This window comes from Halichondria panicea, chromosome 1 (genome assembly GCF_963675165.1).
Source record: "Halichondria panicea chromosome 1, odHalPani1.1, whole genome shotgun sequence".
Lineage (NCBI taxonomy): Eukaryota > Metazoa > Porifera > Demospongiae > Suberitida > Halichondriidae > Halichondria > Halichondria panicea.
In genome coordinates, this window is record NC_087377.1 from 16,353,916 (window position 1) to 16,371,291 (window position 17,376).

A 17,376-nucleotide genomic window follows, 5' to 3' on the forward strand; every position below is an offset into this window, starting at 1 on the left:
AGGTAAACGTGATCGTCAGAGGACGTAGCAATGAACTGCTAGTCTGCCTTTATATGATACGTATATGAGTTGAACCTTGTTTCACCTCCCTCACACTTGTTGCTACCTGTAGTGAATGCTCCAGACATCAGCGTCCAACCATCAAGCCTGGCCAATCAAATCCCTGGAGAAGATGTCATGTTTACAGTCACAGCGTCGGCTGAATGTGGTGGCCTCACCTACCAGTGGTTTATGGGAGAGAGCATGCTTACTGACAGTGACAAGTATGGTGGGGTTACCACGGACACTCTGACAGTGATGGATATCATACACCCTGACGATGAGGGGGCGTACACAGTAATGGTCTCTAGTCTCTTTAGCACAGTGGAATCTAGTGTGGCTGATCTTGATATCGGTGAGTCCTAGCTGGTTATTATCCCATCTCTTAAAGTCTATTTTGGGCCTGGTTTTGACAAATACCCTGGGCCCATGGTCTTTTCCCGAAAATGAGAAATTATGGCCCATTTTAAATTGAGATTTGAGCATGCAATCTGAAAGGCTTTCAGAAAATCAAAAATCATTCAATTGGGACCATGAAATAAGTTATGCATGGCTGTTGTAAGGTATGGTGCAGTGCAGTGCCTTACTGAGAAGCTTAGATGTTGTCTTACCTGTTTTAAGTTTAAGACGCTACATTAATTTCTTTAATTATCTGCTAATCTGTTGCTTTATGTGTACAATAACTGGTGTCATCTGACAATCACTCAATATGATCCCCCACCACCCCCCTCTCCAGTTGAGCCAATCTCTATCACTAGACACCCCATGGACACAACAGTTGCTATTGGGGCAGCCGCCACCTTCACAGTGATGGCCGATGGAGACTCACCTTCGTATCAATGGATGTTCAATAGAAATCCTATTACCGAAACACCGTTGAAGTTTATCGGAGTCACTACGTCTACACTGATGGTATTAAATGCCGTTGATGGAGACGAGGGTAGGTATTCAGTGATGGTGACAAACGCTGCGTCTCCTGCTCCGGGTGTAGTGTCCAACCCAGCCACACTCACAGCATGTAAGTTAATTATAATCATGCATGGCCGGTAATGCGCAATGGCGTAGGAAGGGGAGGGCTCCATATTTCTAGGCTATTAAATGGAGATGACTTATATATATTTTTTTCCCGGCATTCGAGCCCCCCCCCATTGAGAAATTGCTTCTTACGCCACTAAAGTACGCATTTATCTTCAAAATAACTGTGAAGTTAATAGTTGAATTGATGTTTGGTTCTTCTATTTCAGTGGCCCCCATTAGCATTACAACACCGCCTGCGGATGAATTCAACGTGGCGCCTGGAACTGACGTTGTATTCACTTGTGCTGCTAGTGGCGACTCTCCATCCTATCAATGGCGTAAGGACAGTGATGACATCACTAATTCAGCTGAAGCATTTGAAGGAGCAACGACAGTTACTCTAACTGTGATCAATGCACAAGCAGATGATGTTGGCCTCTACTCTTGTGTAGTGTCCAATGTTGTTAGTACACAGACCTCCACTGCAGCTAACTTGCAGCTGTGTGAGTCATTGTAGAGTATTGTCTGTGAATTATGTAATGTTATTATACGTTATATAGTACATTGTTGTCCATGGATCGACTCCTACAGTCCCTAATTATAGTGTGTGTTCGTATGTGTGTATGTGTACGTCAGTCCTTATAGTGTGTGCTTGTATGTGTGTGTATGTGTAATCAGTCCTTATATAGTGTGGGTGTATGTGTGTGTGTGTGGGTGTGTTACTACATTTGCTTACTTCATTCTATATGCTGTGTGTGTGTTTGTGTGTGATGTGTATAATTATATTGGTACAAGAGCTGTTTCATATAAACTGCAATTGAGCTAACCATAATCTCTTTTCTGATACAGCTCCAGAGTTCACCTTCTCTTCAGCCGAGTACGAGGTTGCTGAGGGTAACAGAATGATCACTGTGCATATGGATTTTATCAGTGGTTTCATTAATGAAAACGTGGAGATAGTCCTGTCCACATCGGATGATTCTGCTGGTACGGGTGATTTCTATAACATTGTCTATAATTAATGGTATTTAGTTAAAGCCATTTTTTATCTTATAGTGTTTTCCAGTGCTCTCCTCCCACAAATAATAATAATTTCTCACAGTTAATACCATGGACAGCTTTGGTTGTTTTGACTACACCGCTACCATGGCAACTCTTACGTTCACTGTGGGTACCAGACCACGATCCAGTGGGTATCGAATGGCAGTGAATATTCCTATAAACAATGATAATTGTGTTGAACTTGAAGAGACTTTTGACGTTACTGCCACGGCTATGGATTCTAATGTGAGATTTCAAATTGGCGGTGATAGTACAGTTGTCAGCATTCCTGCCAATGATGGTAAGTATTTGTTTGTAACCACGCAGACATATACGTATGTACGCAGTTACATTAGCTCTGTTAATTTGAATCAGCCAATCATAATTATGTTGACAACAGCACATTACGCGTATCTTAACTGCAGAGATAATCATCAGCTTTAGCCAGGATACATACACAGTGGATGAGACCAGTCCAACGGTGGCTATAATTTTCTCTCTGACCGAGAGCAGTGGAGTGCTAACCTTCCCCATTGTCCTAACTCTGTCTGATGCTGGTGGAAGCTCTGCTACTAATGGTGAGATGAATTGCATGGGCCAACAAAACTTCAATATATGCCTTTAAATTATGCTATCAGGCTAGCTCGATTGTTGTTTCTATTTAATTACGACGCGTACACTACACATGTATAAAAATTATAAAATTCATGACAGCTATCAAATTTGATACGTATATTTAGGTATTCTATTCCCATGAAAACAGGTGGTGATGATGCTGACTACAACTATATCAATCCGGAGGTGACGATTCCAGCTGCATCAGGACCCGAGGATTCAATTACAGTCAATATTGAAATCGTAAATGACCTAAGGGACGAACCTACGGAGATTTTCAACATTCAAGTTGCTCGCGACTCTAATCGTGCTAATTTTCTGAATAATAACAATTTAGCTCAAGTACAGATTATGGATGATGATGGTACAGTAGCAATGACATCATCACTTTGCTAGTTTAACACATGCATGTATACAGTTTATATAGAGCACGTATGCTAAAGTGGCCTGGTTTTATTGGTTTTATTGCAAAGTTTAATTTTAGCTGAAGCCTGTATAATCCGCATCCCATTCTAGCTCATGCATACGTAGCGGTTTGATAGATCTGTGTCACTCCAACCATAATTTGTGCCTGCATTATCAAGCGTCTATAGATCTGTATGTACTACTATAGCTCTCTTGAGTGGCCCATTCTGTCTATTACATCACTTGGTTTGTTTAATGGAGCATATAACATTGTTCATTATCGAAACCGAATAAATAATTATTGATTCAGTATACATGTAGCTACACTGATACCACATCCACATAATAATGGTTATGATTTTATAATTGTACGTCTACAGTGTGCTTGGTTGGTGTGGAAATGGCCGATTATGCTGTGTCTGAGGACCTTGCCACAGTGGAGGTGTGTTTAGTCAAGATGAACAATGTGATTTTGGCTAGTGCCATTACTGTGAGAGTGTCTACTGGTGATGTTGCTGCCGACAGTGACGTCGATTCAGCTGAAGGTGAGATATAGCATTATTATAATTAATAATTATTATTATGTAGAGGTTGTTCTAGCTCAAAATTCTTAATTGCTTGTTGATAAGTAATGATATCAGCAGATACAATATCTAATTATTAGGGTCTACCATGGAGGCCAACAGCACGTTATATATACCAGGATAATCTCTAGTCCGTAATACATTATTACGTAGCTATTGTATTATAAATTATAATATCAAGAGATGATATTTTGAGCCGGTTCGAAGCACTAGCTTAAAATTTCTTTCATTTTGCAGCCGACGTTGACTATACCCAACAGGATAATGTTGCTCTAACTTTTGGCCCTAGTGACACACGATCGTGTATATCTATCCCCATCAATAACGAAGAACTTGAAGAGATGACTGAGAACTTTGGTGTGTTCTTCACCAGTGAGTCACCCGAGTCTCTGAATTTTATGGAGGGACAGGACAATGCTGAAGTGCGCATCTTGAACGATGACGGTGAGAGATAATAGGCACACAGTGGACCCTTAATTAACTATTGTTGATCCAGATATATATTTGGGAGATGATTATGTAGCTAGAGCTACATAATCATCCTGTAATGCAACATAAGCTACATAATCATCCTGTAATGCAACCTCTCTAGCCTATAGCTTAATTACGTACATCGCATTCACGCGTGAGAGTGTATAGGCATAATTAATGCATGCATGCTGTTGTACCAGTTATACTAATTATAATTATATCAACTAAATACCTATGTATTATGAAGTATGCTTCACCTTCACATAGATTGCAATTAATTGAATTAGCGTTATTATAATTATAATGGAGCAATCACGTATGGCTTGTTTTTCAGGGATGTGCCTACACTGTTCGGTAATTGTCAAAGTACCTTTAGATAATAATAACCACCACTTAGGCCAATCGTTTACTACGTACATAAAAGAGGCAATTTTGTATTTTGAATTAAGATTGAGGATTAAAATAGCCACCACTCCAAGAATCCCAGGCACAGCACTGATATCATTTATAGTTGGTTTTCTCTTCAGAGAATTGTCCTGCACTGTCTTCCATCAGAAATGGAATGCCAATCTCCTACCTTCCGATTGTTCTCGCTAACGGACAATACTTGATTGACACTGTTGCCACTTACAGTTGTAGCGATGGGCAGCTGTTCAACGGAGACATCACTAGGACATGTATGAGCACTGGGGAGTGGAGTGGAACAGCACCTGTGTGCCTGGGTGAGTACAACTGGATGCATGTTTCTTGTGTGTCTAGCCATCTACATAATTATCGTTGGGCCAGCTGTATATAATTGTAATTGATTAACTTTAAGAATTGAATGAATGAACACAACACTCATATTCACCCACCAGACTATTGTCCTTTGCTAACTCTTCTCGATAATGGAATGATCACGTATGATCCTGCCTTCGGAAACATAAATGGCAACTTTCCAGAAGAAACTACTGCTAACTTTGAATGTGATGCAGACTACACTTTGGTGGGGAGTGAGCGAATATGCACAGCCAGTGACGGGTCTGGTATGGGCAGCTGGAGTGGAGTGGATGCTGTTTGTCAGCGTAAGTTTGCATCTAATCTTTGCTTGTATTTGATTGTAATGATGATGTAACCATTGTAGTGGACGCCCCTGTGATTACTGATCAGCCTGATGATCAGATTGACATAATCCAAGGCATGAATGCCATCTTCAGTGTGGAAGCTTCTGGTCTGATGCTCACATATCAATGGCAGAAAGGTGGAGTGGGTATTTCAGACACCGATGACACATACTCTGGTACGACATCGAAGACATTGACTGTGATCTCTGTAACTGAACCGGATGATAACGGAGACTTCAGAGTGGTGGTGACTAATCCAACTGGATCTGTGACCTCCACGCCCGCTACTCTAACAGTGTGTAAGTTGCTTGTACAGTATACAGAAACAGTTGTGTGTGTGGGATTACGGCCTTTCTTTGGTAGTTACTTAACGGCCACACCCCCTATCCCTGTGCAGTGGCCCCGCCTATCATTGAAACAGACCCTCAGGATATGTGTGTTGCCATGGACAGCTCAATCACACTGTCTGTCACTGCCTCTGGCCGTGACCTCTCATACCAGTGGTTTCAAGGAGTGAATTCACTGGCGGGTGAAGCAACTGATACGCTGACTGTCACCGTGACTGCAACCACTACGTACTCTGTTGAAGTGAGCAATGCTGCTGGGGTGGACACATCAGAAGATGCTGTCATCACTATTGGTGAGAAGCATCTTAGTTGAGCTAAATAGTTGTAATTAATGAATTCATGTACTTAGTATGTAGGCGCTTTAATCGTGTAGGTTTGGTTACTTATTTTTATGTTAACTACACAGAACAATTATATAGCCGCATTTCATATTTGCTTTACACTGTGCAGTTACCATCCCCCAATTCACTGTGCAACCAAGTAGCGTGGCAAATCAACTCACCGGGAGTGATGTCACATTCACAGCTGAAGCTACAGTTAATTGTGGTGACCTATCCTACCAGTGGTGTAAAGATGGCGAACCAATCCCTCTGCTTGATGAAGATGACGAACAAACCCAAGCACAGAAGTATTCCGGCTCGACTACAAACTCGCTGACTGTACACAACATTATGTACCCTGATGATGAGGGGGTGTTCACACTCAAGATCACCAATGACGCCACGGCTGTTATCGAGTCAATGAGCGCCACCCTAGATATCTGTGAGGGCTATGTAACTATAATTATTATTATCATTTCCAACTGCTTACTCCTCACAAGATTATAGCCAATTTTTTTATTCAGATATTGGCTAAATATTATTTGTGAGTTCAAGTATTATCCATTCCCAATCTATACACATGCAGTGGACCCCCCGATGATCACCATTCAGCCATTGAGTCTTCCTTCTGCCCCGGAGGGCGAGGACGCCACCTTCACTGTGGAAGCTTCTGGTCTGATGCTCAGCTATCAATGGCAGAAAGATGGAGTCCCCATTGTAAACACGGAAGACACATACTCTGGAACGCAATCTGAGACACTGAGGGTGCTCTCTGTAACAGAACCGGATGATAACGGAATGTTCAGAGTGGTGGTGACTAATCCGACTGGATCTGTGACATCCACGCCCGCTACTCTAACAGTGTGTAAGTTGCTTGTACAGTATACAGAAACAGTTGTGTGTGTGGGATTACAGCCATTCTTTGGTAGTTACTTAACGGCCACACCCCTATCCCTGTGCAGTGGCCCCGCCTATCATTGAAACAGACCCTCAGGATATGTGTGTTGCCATGGGCAGCTCTATCACACTGTCTGTGACTGCCTCTGGCCGTGACCTCTCATACCAGTGGTTTCAAGGAGTAAATTTACTGGTGGGTGAAACAACTGATACGCTGACGGTCACCGTGACTGCAACCACTACGTACTCTGTTGAAGTGAGCAATGCTGCTGGGGTGGACACATCAGAAGATGCTGTCATCACTATTGGTAAGAAGCATCTTAGTTGAGCTAATAAATAGTTGTAATTAATGGATTCATGTACTTAGTATGTAGGCGCTTTAATCGTGTAGGTTTGGTTACTTATTTTTATGTTAACTACACAGAACAATTATATAGCTGCATTTAATATTTGCTTTACACTGTGCAGTTACCATCCCCCAATTCACTGTGCAACCAAGTAGCGTGGCAAATCAACTCACCGGGAATGATGTCACATTCACAGCTGAAGCTACAGTGAATTGTGGTGACCTCTCCTACCAGTGGTGTAAAGATGGCGAACCAATCCCTCAGTCTGATGAATATGACGAACTAAATCCTCTTGAGGAGAGAGTGAAGAGGACTAGGGAGGAGTATTCCGGCTCGACTACAAACTCGCTGACTATACACAACATTATGTACCCTGACGATGAGGGGGTGTTTACACTCAAGGTCACCAATGACGCTGCGGCTGTTATCGAGTCAATGAGCGCTACCCTGGATATCTGTGAGGGCTATGTAACTATAAGTATTATTATCATTTCCAACTGCTTACTCCTCACAAAATTATAGTCCATTTTTTTATTCAGATATTGGCTAAACATTATTTGTGAGTTCAAGTATTATCCATTCCCAATCTATACACATGCAGTGGACCCCCCGATGATCACCATTCAGCCATTGAGTCTTCCTTCTGCCCCGGAGGGCGAGGACGCCACCTTCACTGTGGAAGCTTCTGGTCTGATGCTCAGCTACCAATGGCAGAAAGATGGAATTCCCATTGAAAACACGGAAGACACATACTCTGGAACGCAATCTGAGACACTGAGGGTGCTCTCTGTAACAGAACCGGATGATAACGGAATGTTCAGAGTGGTGGTGACTAATCCGACTGGATCTGTGACATCCACACCCGCTACTCTAACAGTGTGTAAGTTGCTTGTACAGTATACAAAAACAGTTGTGTGTGTGGGATTTTACGGCCTTTCTTTGGTAGTTACTTAATGGCCACACCCCCTATCCCTGTGCAGTGGCCCCGCCTATCATTGAAACAGACCCTCAGGATATGTGTGTTGCCATGGACAGCTCTATCACACTGTCTGTCACTGCTTCTGGCCGTGACCTTTCATACCAGTGGTTTCAAGGAGTGAATTCACTGGTGGGTGAAACAACTGATATGCTGACTGTTACCGTGACTGCAACCACTACGTACTCTGTTGAAGTGAGCAATGCTGCTGGGATGGACCCGTCTGAAGATGCTGTCATCACTATTGGTAAGAAGCATCTTAATTGAGCTAAATAGTTGTAATTAATGGATTCATGTACTTAGTATGTAGGCGCTTTAATCGTGTAGGTTTGGTTACTTATTTTTATGTTAACTACACAGAACAATTATATAGCCGCATTTAATATTTGCTTTACACTGTGCAGTTACCATCCCCCAATTCACTGTGCAACCAAGTAGCGTGGCAAATCAACTCACCGGGAATGATGTCACATTCACAGCTGAAGCTACAGTGAATTGTGGTGACATCTCCTACCAGTGGTGTAAAGATGGCGTACTAATCCCTCAGTCTGATGAATATAACGAACTAAATCCTCTTGAGGAGAGTGTGAAGAGGGCTAGGGAGGAGAATTCCGGGAAGACACAGAAGTATTCCGGCTCGACTACAAACTCGCTGACTATACACAACATTATGTACCCTGACGATGAGGGGGTGTTCACACTCAAGGTCACCAATGACGCTACGGCTGTTATCGAGTCAATGAGCGCAACCCTAGATATCTGTGAGGGCTATGTAATTATTATCATTTCCAACTTCTTACTCCTCACAAAATTATAGTCAATTTTTTTATTCAGATATTGGCTAAATATTATTTGTGAGTTCAAGTATTATCCATTCCCAATCTATACACATGCAGTGGACCCCCCGATGATCACCATTCAGCCATTGAGTCTTCCTTCTGCCCCGGAGGGCGAGGACGCCACCTTCACTGTGGAAGCTTCTGGTCTGATGCTCAGCTATCAATGGCAGAAAGATGGAGTCCCCATTGTAGACACGGAAAACACATACTCTGGAACGCAATCCGAGACACTGATGGTGCTCTCTGTAACAGAACCCGATGATAACGGAATGTTCACAGTGGTGGTGACTAATCCGACTGGATCTGTGACATCCACGCCCGCTACTCTATCAGTGTGTAAGTTGCTTGTACAGTATACAGAAACAGTTGTGTGTGTGGGATTACGGCCTTTCTTTGGTAGTTACTTAACGGCCACACCCCCTATCCCTGTGCAGTGGCCCCGCCTATCATTGAAACAGACCCTCAGGATATGTGTGTTGCCATGGGCAGCTCTATCACACTGTCTGTCACTACTTCTGGCCGTGACCTTTCATACCAGTGGTTTCAAGGAGTGAATTCACTGGTGGGTGAAAGAACTGATACGCTGACTGTCACCGTGACTGCAACCACTACGTACTCTGTTGAAGTGAGCAATGCTGCTGGGATGGACCCGTCTGAAGATGCTGTCATCACTATTGGTAAGAAGCATCTTAATTGAGCTAAATAGTTGTAATTAATGGATTCATGTACTTAGTATGTAGGCGCTTTAATCGTGTAGGTTTGGTTACTTATTTTTATGCTAACTACACAGAACAATTATATAGCCGCATTTCATATTTGCTTTACACTGTGCAGTTACCATCCCCCAATTCACTGTGCAACCAAGTAGCGTGGCAAATCAACTCACCGGGAATGATGTCACATTCACAGCTGAAGCTACAGTGAATTGTGGTGACCTCTCCTACCAGTGGTGTAAAGATGGCGTACTAATCCCTCAGTCTGATGAATATAACGAACTAAATCCTCTTGAGGAGAGTGTGAAGAGGGCTAGGGAGGAGAATTCCGGGAAGACACAGAAGTATTCCGGCTCGACTACAAACTCGCTGACTATACACAACATTATGTACCCTGACGATGAGGGGGTGTTCACACTCAAGGTCACCAATGACGCTACGGCTGTTATCGAGTCAATGAGCGCAACCCTAGATATCTGTGAGGGCTATGTAATTATTATCATTTCCAACTTCTTACTCCTCACAAAATTATAGTCAATTTTTTTATTCAGATATTGGCTAAATATTATTGTGAGTTCAAGTATTATCCATTCCCAATCTATACACATGCAGTGGACCCCCCGATGATCACCATTCAGCCATTGAGTCTTCCTTCTGCCCCAGAGGGCGAGGACGCCACCTTCACTGTGGAAGCTTCTGGTCTGATGCTCAGCTATCAATGGCAGAAAGATGGAGTCTCCATTGTAGACACGGAAAACACATACTCTGGAACGCAATCCGAGACACTGAGGGTGCTCTCTGTAACAGAACCGGATAATAACGGAATGTTCACAGTGGTGGTGACTAATCCGACTGGATCTGTGACATCCACGCCCGCTACTCTAACAGTGTGTAAGTTGCTTGTACAGTATACAGAAACAGTTGTGTGTGTGGGATTACGGCCTTTCTTTGGTAGTTATTTAACGGCCACACCCCCTATCCCTGTGCAGTGGCCCCGCCTATCATTGAAACAGACCCTCAGGATATGTGTGTTGCCATGGACAGCTCTATCACACTGTCTGTGACTGCCTCTGGCCGTGACCTCTCATACCAGTGGTTTCAAGGAGTAAATTTACTGGTGGGTGAAACAACTGATACGCTGACGGTCACCGTGACTGCAACCACTACGTACTCTGTTGAAGTGAGCAATGCTGCTGGGGTGGACACATCAGAAGATGCTGTCATCACTATTGGTAAGAAGCATCTTAGTTGAGCTAATAAATAGTTGTAATTAATGGATTCATGTACTTAGTATGTAGGCGTTTTAATCGTGTAGGTTTGGTTACTTATTTTTATGTTAACTACACAGAACAATTATAATTATAGCCGCATTTAATATTTGCTTTACACTGTGCAGTTACCATCCCCCAATTCACTGTGCAACCAAGTAGCGTGGCAAATCAACTCACCGGGAATGATGTCACATTCACAGCTGAAGCTACAGTGAATTGTGGTGACCTCTCCTACCAGTGGTGTAAAGATGGCGTACTAATCCCTCAGTCTGATGAATATAACGAACTAAATCCTCTTGAGGAGAGTGTGAAGAGGGCTAGGGAGGAGAATTCCGGGAAGACACAGAAGTATTCCGGCTCGACTACAAACTCGCTGACTATACACAACATTATGTACCCTGACGATGAGGGGGTGTTCACACTCAAGGTCACCAATGACGCTACGGCTGTTATCGAGTCAATGAGAGCAACCCTAGATATCTGTGAGGGCTATGTAATTATTATCATTTCCAACTTCTTACTCCTCACAAAATTATAGTCAATTTTTTTATTCAGATATTGGCTAAATATTATTGTGAGTTCAAGTATTATCCATTCCCAATCTATACACATGCAGTGGACCCCCCGATGATCACCATTCAGCCATTGAGTCTTCCTTCTGCCCCGGAGGACGAGGACGCCACTTTCACTGTGGAAGCTTCTGGTCTGATGCTCAGCTATCAATGGCAGAAAGATGGAGTCCCCATTGTAGACACGGAAAACACATACTCTGGAACGCAATCTGAGACACTGAGGGTGCTCTCTGTAACAGAACCGGATGATAACGGAATGTTCACAGTGGTGGTGACTAATCCGACTGGATCTGTGACATCCATGCCCGCTACTCTAACAGTGTGTAAGTTGCTTGTACAGTATACAGAAACAGTTGTGTGTGTGGGATTACGGCCTTTCTTTGGTAGTTACTTAACGGCCACACCCCCTATCCCTGTGCAGTGGCCCCGCCTATCATTGAAACAGACCCTCAGGATATGTGTGTTGCCATGGGCAGCTCTATCACACTGTCTGTCACTGCCTCTGGCCGTGACCTCTCATACCAGTGGTTTCAAGGAGTAAATTTACTGGTGGGTGAAACAACTGATACGCTGACTGTTACCGTGACTGCAACCACTACGTACTTTATTGAAGTGAGCAATGCTGCTGGGGTGGACACATCAGAAGATGCTGTCATCACTATTGGTAAGAAGCATCTTAGTTGAGCTAAATAGTTGTAATTAATGGATTCATGTACTTAGTATGTAGGCGCTTTAATCGTGTAGGTTTGGTTACTTATTTTTATGTTAACTACACAGAACAATTATATAGCCGCATTTAATATTTGCTTTACACTGTGCAGTTACCATCCCCCAATTCACTGTGCAACCAAGTAGCGTGGCAAATCAACTCACCGGGAATGATGTCACATTCACAGCTGAAGCTACAGTGAATTGTGGTGACCTCTCCTACCAGTGGTGTAAAGATGGCGTACTAATCCCTCAGTCTGATGAATATAACGAACTAAATCCTCTTGAGGAGAGTGTGAAGAGGGCTAGGGAGGAGAATTCCGGGAAGACACAGAAGTATTCCGGCTCGACTACAAACTCGCTGACTATACACAACATTATGTACCCTGACGATGAGGGGGTGTTCACACTCAAGGTCACCAATGACGCTACGGCTGTTATCGAGTCAATGAGCGCCACCCTAGATATCTGTGAGGGCTATGTAATTATTATCATTTCCAACTTCTTACTCCTCACAAAATTATAGTCAATTTTTTTATTCAGATATTGGCTAAATATTATTGTGAGTTCAAGTATTATCCATTCCCAATCTATACACATGCAGTGGACCCCCCGATGATCACCATTCAGCCATTGAGTCTTCCTTCTGCCCCGGAGGGCGAGGACGCCACCTTCACTGTGGAAGCTTCTGGTCTGATGCTCAGCTATCAATGGCAGAAAAATGGAGTCCCCATTGTAGACACGGAAAACACATACTCTGGAACGCAATCTGAGACACTGAGGGTGCTCTCTGTAACAGAACCGGATGATAACGGAATGTTCACAGTGGTGGTGACTAATCCGACTGGATCTGTGACATCCACGCCCACTACTCTAACAGTGTGTAAGTTGCTTGTACAGTATACAGAAACAGTTGTGTGTGTGGGATTACGGCCTTTCTTTGGTAGTTACTTAACGGCCACACCCCCTATCCCTGTGCAGTGGCCCCGCCTATCATTGAAACAGATCCTCAGGATATGTGTGTTGCCATGGACAGCTCCATCACACTGTCTGTCACTGCCTCTGGCCGTGACCTCTCATACCAGTGGTTTCAAGGAGCAAATTTACTGGTGGGTGAAACAACTGATACGCTGACTGTTACCGTGACTGCAACCACTACGTACTCTGTTGAAGTGAGCAATGCTGCTGGGGTGGACACATCAGAAGATGCTGTCATCACTATTGGTAAGAAGCATCTTAGTTGAGCTAAATAGTTGTAATTAATGGATTCATGTACTTAGTATGTAGGTGCTTTAATCGTGTAGGTTTGGTTACTTATTTTTATGTTAACTACACAGAACAATTATATAGCCGCATTTAATATTTGCTTTACACTGTGCAGTTACCATCCCCCAATTCACTGTGCAACCAAGTAGCGTGGCAAATCAACTCACCGGGAATGATGTCACATTCACAGCTGAAGCTACAGTGAATTGTGGTGACCTCTCCTACCAGTGGTGTAAAGATGGCTTACTAATCCCTCAGTCTGATGAATATAACGAACTAAATCCTCTTGAGGAGAGTGTGAAGAGGGCTAGGGAGGAGAATTCCGGGAAGACACAGAAGTATTCCGGCTCGACTACAAACTCGCTGACTATACACAACATTATGTACCCTGACGATGAGGGGGTGTTCACACTCAAGGTCACCAATGACGCTACGGCTGTTATCGAGTCAATGAGCGCCACCCTAGATATCTGTGAGGGCTATGTAATTATTATCATTTCCAACTTCTTACTCCTCACAAAATTATAGTCAATTTTTTTATTCAGATATTGGCTAAATATTATTTGTGAGTTCAAGTATTATCCATTCCCAATCTATACACATGCAGTGGACCCCCCGATGATCACCATTCAGCCATTGAGTCTTCCTTCTGCCCCGGAGGGCGAGGACGCCACCTTCACTGTGGAAGCTTCTGGTCTGATGCTCAGCTATCAATGGCAGAAAAATGGAGTCCCCATTGTAGACACGGAAAACACATACTCTGGAACGCAATCTGAGACACTGAGGGTGCTCTCTGTAACAGAACCGGATGATAACGGAATGTTCACAGTGGTGGTGACTAATCCGACTGGATCTGTGACATCCACGCCCACTACTCTAACAGTGTGTAAGTTGCTTGTACAGTATACAGAAACAGTTGTGTGTGTGGGATTACGGCCTTTCTTTGGTAGTTACTTAACGGCCACACCCCCTATCCCTGTGCAGTGGCCCCGCCTATCATTGAAACAGACCCTCAGGATATGTGTGTTGCCATGGACAGCTCCATCACACTGTCTGTCACTGCCTCTGGCCGTGACCTCTCATACCAGTGGTTTCAAGGAGTAAATTTACTGGTGGGTGAAACAACTGATACGCTGACGGTCACCGTGACTGCAACCACTACGTACTCTGTTGAAGTGAGCAATGCTGCTGGGATGGACACATCAGAAGATGCTGTCATCACTATTGGTAAGAAGCATCTTAATTGAGCTAAATAGTTGTAATTAATGGATTCATGTACTTAGTATGTAGGCGCTTTAATCGTGTAGGTTTGGTTACTTATTTTTATGTTAACTACACAGAACAATTATATAGCCGCATTTCATATTTGCTTTACACTGTGCAGTTACCATCCCCCAATTCACTGTGCAACCAAGTAGCGTTTCAAATCAACTCACCGGGAATGATGTCACATTCACAGCTGAAGCTACAGTGAATTGTGGTGACATCTCCTACCAGTGGTGTAAAGATGGCGTACTAATCCCTCAGTCTGATGAATATAACGAACTAAATCCTCTTGAGGAGAGTGTGAAGAGGGCTAGGGAGGAGAATTCCGGGAAGACACAGAAGTATTCCGGCTCGACTACAAACTCGCTGACTATACACAACATTATGTACCCTGACGATGAGGGGGTGTTCACACTCAAGGTCACCAATGACGCTGCGGCTGTTATCGAGTCAATGAGCGCAACCCTAGATATCTGTGAGGGCTATGTAATTATTATCATTTCCAACTTCTTACTCCTCACAAAATTATAGTCAATTTTTTTATTCAGATATTGGCTAAATATTATTGTGAGTTCAAGTATTATCGATTCCCAATCTATACACATGCAGTGGACCCCCCGATGATCACCATTCAGCCATTGAGTCTTCCTTCTGCCCCGGAGGGCGAGGACGCCACCTTCACTGTGGAAGCTTCTGGTCTGATGCTCAGCTATCAATGGCAGAAAAATGGAGTCCCCATTGTAGACACGGAAAACACATACTCTGGAACGCAATCTGAGACACTGAGGGTGCTCTCTGTAACAGAACCGGATGATAACGGAATGTTCACAGTGGTGGTGACTAATCCGACTGGATCTGTGACATCCACGCCCGCTACTCTAACAGTGTGTAAGTTGCTTGTACAGTATACAGAAACAGTTGTGTGTGTGGGATTACGGCCTTTCTTTGGTAGTTACTTAACGGCCACACCCCCTATCCCTGTGCAGTGGCCCCACCTATCATTGAAACAGACCCTCAGGATATGTGTGTTGCCATGGACAGCTCCATCACACTGTCTGTCACTGCCTCTGGCCGTGACCTCTCATACCAGTGGTTTCAAGGAGTAAATTTACTGGTGGGTGAAACAACTGATACGCTGACTGTCACCGTGACTGCAACCACTACGTACTCTGTTGAAGTGAGCAATGCTGCTGGGGTGGACACATCAGAAGATGCTGTCATCACTATTGGTAAGAAGCATCTTAGTTGAGCTAATAAATAGTTGTAATTAATGGATTCATGTACTTAGTATGTAGGCGCTTTAATCGTGTAGGTTTGGTTACTTATTTTTATGTTAACTACACAGAACAATTATATAGCCGCATTTCATATTTGCTTTACACTGTGCAGTTACCATCCCCCAATTCACTGTGCAACCAAGTAGCATGGCAAATCAACTCACCGGGAATGATGTCACATTCACAGCTGAAGCTACAGTGAATTGTGGTGACATCTCCTACCAGTGGTGTAAAGATGGCGTACTAATCCCTCAGTCTGATGAATATAACGAACTAAATCCTCTTGAGGAGAGTGTGAAGAGGGCTAGGGAGGAGAATTCCGGGAAGACACAGAAGTATTCCGGCTCGACTACAAACTCGCTGACTATACACAACATTATGTACCCTGACGATGAGGGGGTGTTCACACTCAAGGTCACCAATGACGCTGCGGCTGTTATCGAGTCAATGAGCGCCACCCTAGATATCTGTGAGGGCTATGTAACTATAATAATTATTATCATTTCCAACTTCTTACTCATCACAAAATTATAGCCAATTTTTTTATTCAGATATTGGCTAAATATTATTGTGAGTTCAAGTATTATCCATTCCCAATCTATACACATGCAGTGGACCCCCCGATGATCACCATTCAGCCATTGAGTCTTCCTTCTGCCCCGGAGGACGAGGACGCCACCTTCACTGTGGAAGCTTCTGGTCTGATGCTCAGCTATCAATGGCAGAAAGATGGAGTCCCCATTGTAGACACGGAAAACACATACTCTGGAACGCAATCTGAGACACTGAGGGTGCTCTCTGTAACTGAACCGGATGATAACGGAATGTTCACAGTGGTGGTGAGTAATCCAACTGGATCTGTGACCTCCATGCCCGCTACTCTGACAGTGTGTAAGTTAATAACATTACGTAGCAATAATTATATATCTGATATATATTACACCTTCTAACACATCTCCAGTGGTTGCTCCGACAATTGAAGAACATCCAGAAAATGCTTGTGTTACTAGTGGTAGTACTGTCAGCTTCTCTGTTGCTGCTACGAGCCGTGATCTTAGTTATCAGTGGTTTTCTAGTACTCGTGATGAGAGTCCAATCATGCTTGTTAACATTGTGGGTGGAGTTAGTGGAGCTACCACCTCACAGCTGACTATAACTGGAGCAACTGCAACTAAGTCCTATTATGTTGTGGTACTGAATGCTGCAGGTGACATCAATTCGAATCCAGCCACTCTTACTATTGGTGAGTTCGTACGTACTTACATGCATGAGTACTTTGTGTGTGTATATTGTGTACCAGCA

General features: G+C 43.5%; 1 protein-coding gene across 1 annotated transcript in view; it reads left to right on the plus strand.

Annotated features, from left to right (window-relative positions):
- The window catches only part of LOC135342848 (titin-like), a 34,883-nt gene that overhangs the window by 6,868 nt on the left and 10,639 nt on the right, over positions 1–17,376 (plus strand). Inside the window, exons 13-52 of the mRNA XM_064539685.1 lie at positions 113–394; positions 776–1,057; positions 1,284–1,559; positions 1,906–2,043; positions 2,159–2,398; positions 2,523–2,675; positions 2,861–3,076; positions 3,498–3,662; positions 3,939–4,145; positions 4,700–4,894; positions 5,030–5,236; positions 5,296–5,574; positions 5,673–5,915; positions 6,073–6,384; positions 6,529–6,807; positions 6,905–7,147; positions 7,308–7,643; positions 7,788–8,066; positions 8,167–8,409; positions 8,567–8,923; positions 9,059–9,337; positions 9,436–9,678; positions 9,836–10,192; positions 10,327–10,605; positions 10,704–10,946; positions 11,111–11,467; positions 11,602–11,880; positions 11,979–12,221; positions 12,379–12,735; positions 12,870–13,148; positions 13,247–13,489; positions 13,647–14,003; positions 14,139–14,417; positions 14,516–14,758; positions 14,916–15,272; positions 15,407–15,685; positions 15,784–16,026; positions 16,187–16,543; positions 16,687–16,965; positions 17,036–17,317. Of these exons, the coding sequence (XP_064395755.1) occupies positions 113–394; positions 776–1,057; positions 1,284–1,559; positions 1,906–2,043; positions 2,159–2,398; positions 2,523–2,675; positions 2,861–3,076; positions 3,498–3,662; positions 3,939–4,145; positions 4,700–4,894; positions 5,030–5,236; positions 5,296–5,574; positions 5,673–5,915; positions 6,073–6,384; positions 6,529–6,807; positions 6,905–7,147; positions 7,308–7,643; positions 7,788–8,066; positions 8,167–8,409; positions 8,567–8,923; positions 9,059–9,337; positions 9,436–9,678; positions 9,836–10,192; positions 10,327–10,605; positions 10,704–10,946; positions 11,111–11,467; positions 11,602–11,880; positions 11,979–12,221; positions 12,379–12,735; positions 12,870–13,148; positions 13,247–13,489; positions 13,647–14,003; positions 14,139–14,417; positions 14,516–14,758; positions 14,916–15,272; positions 15,407–15,685; positions 15,784–16,026; positions 16,187–16,543; positions 16,687–16,965; positions 17,036–17,317 (10,767 nt within the window). The remainder of the gene's footprint in view (positions 1–112; positions 395–775; positions 1,058–1,283; positions 1,560–1,905; positions 2,044–2,158; positions 2,399–2,522; positions 2,676–2,860; positions 3,077–3,497; positions 3,663–3,938; positions 4,146–4,699; positions 4,895–5,029; positions 5,237–5,295; positions 5,575–5,672; positions 5,916–6,072; positions 6,385–6,528; positions 6,808–6,904; positions 7,148–7,307; positions 7,644–7,787; positions 8,067–8,166; positions 8,410–8,566; positions 8,924–9,058; positions 9,338–9,435; positions 9,679–9,835; positions 10,193–10,326; positions 10,606–10,703; positions 10,947–11,110; positions 11,468–11,601; positions 11,881–11,978; positions 12,222–12,378; positions 12,736–12,869; positions 13,149–13,246; positions 13,490–13,646; positions 14,004–14,138; positions 14,418–14,515; positions 14,759–14,915; positions 15,273–15,406; positions 15,686–15,783; positions 16,027–16,186; positions 16,544–16,686; positions 16,966–17,035; positions 17,318–17,376) is intronic.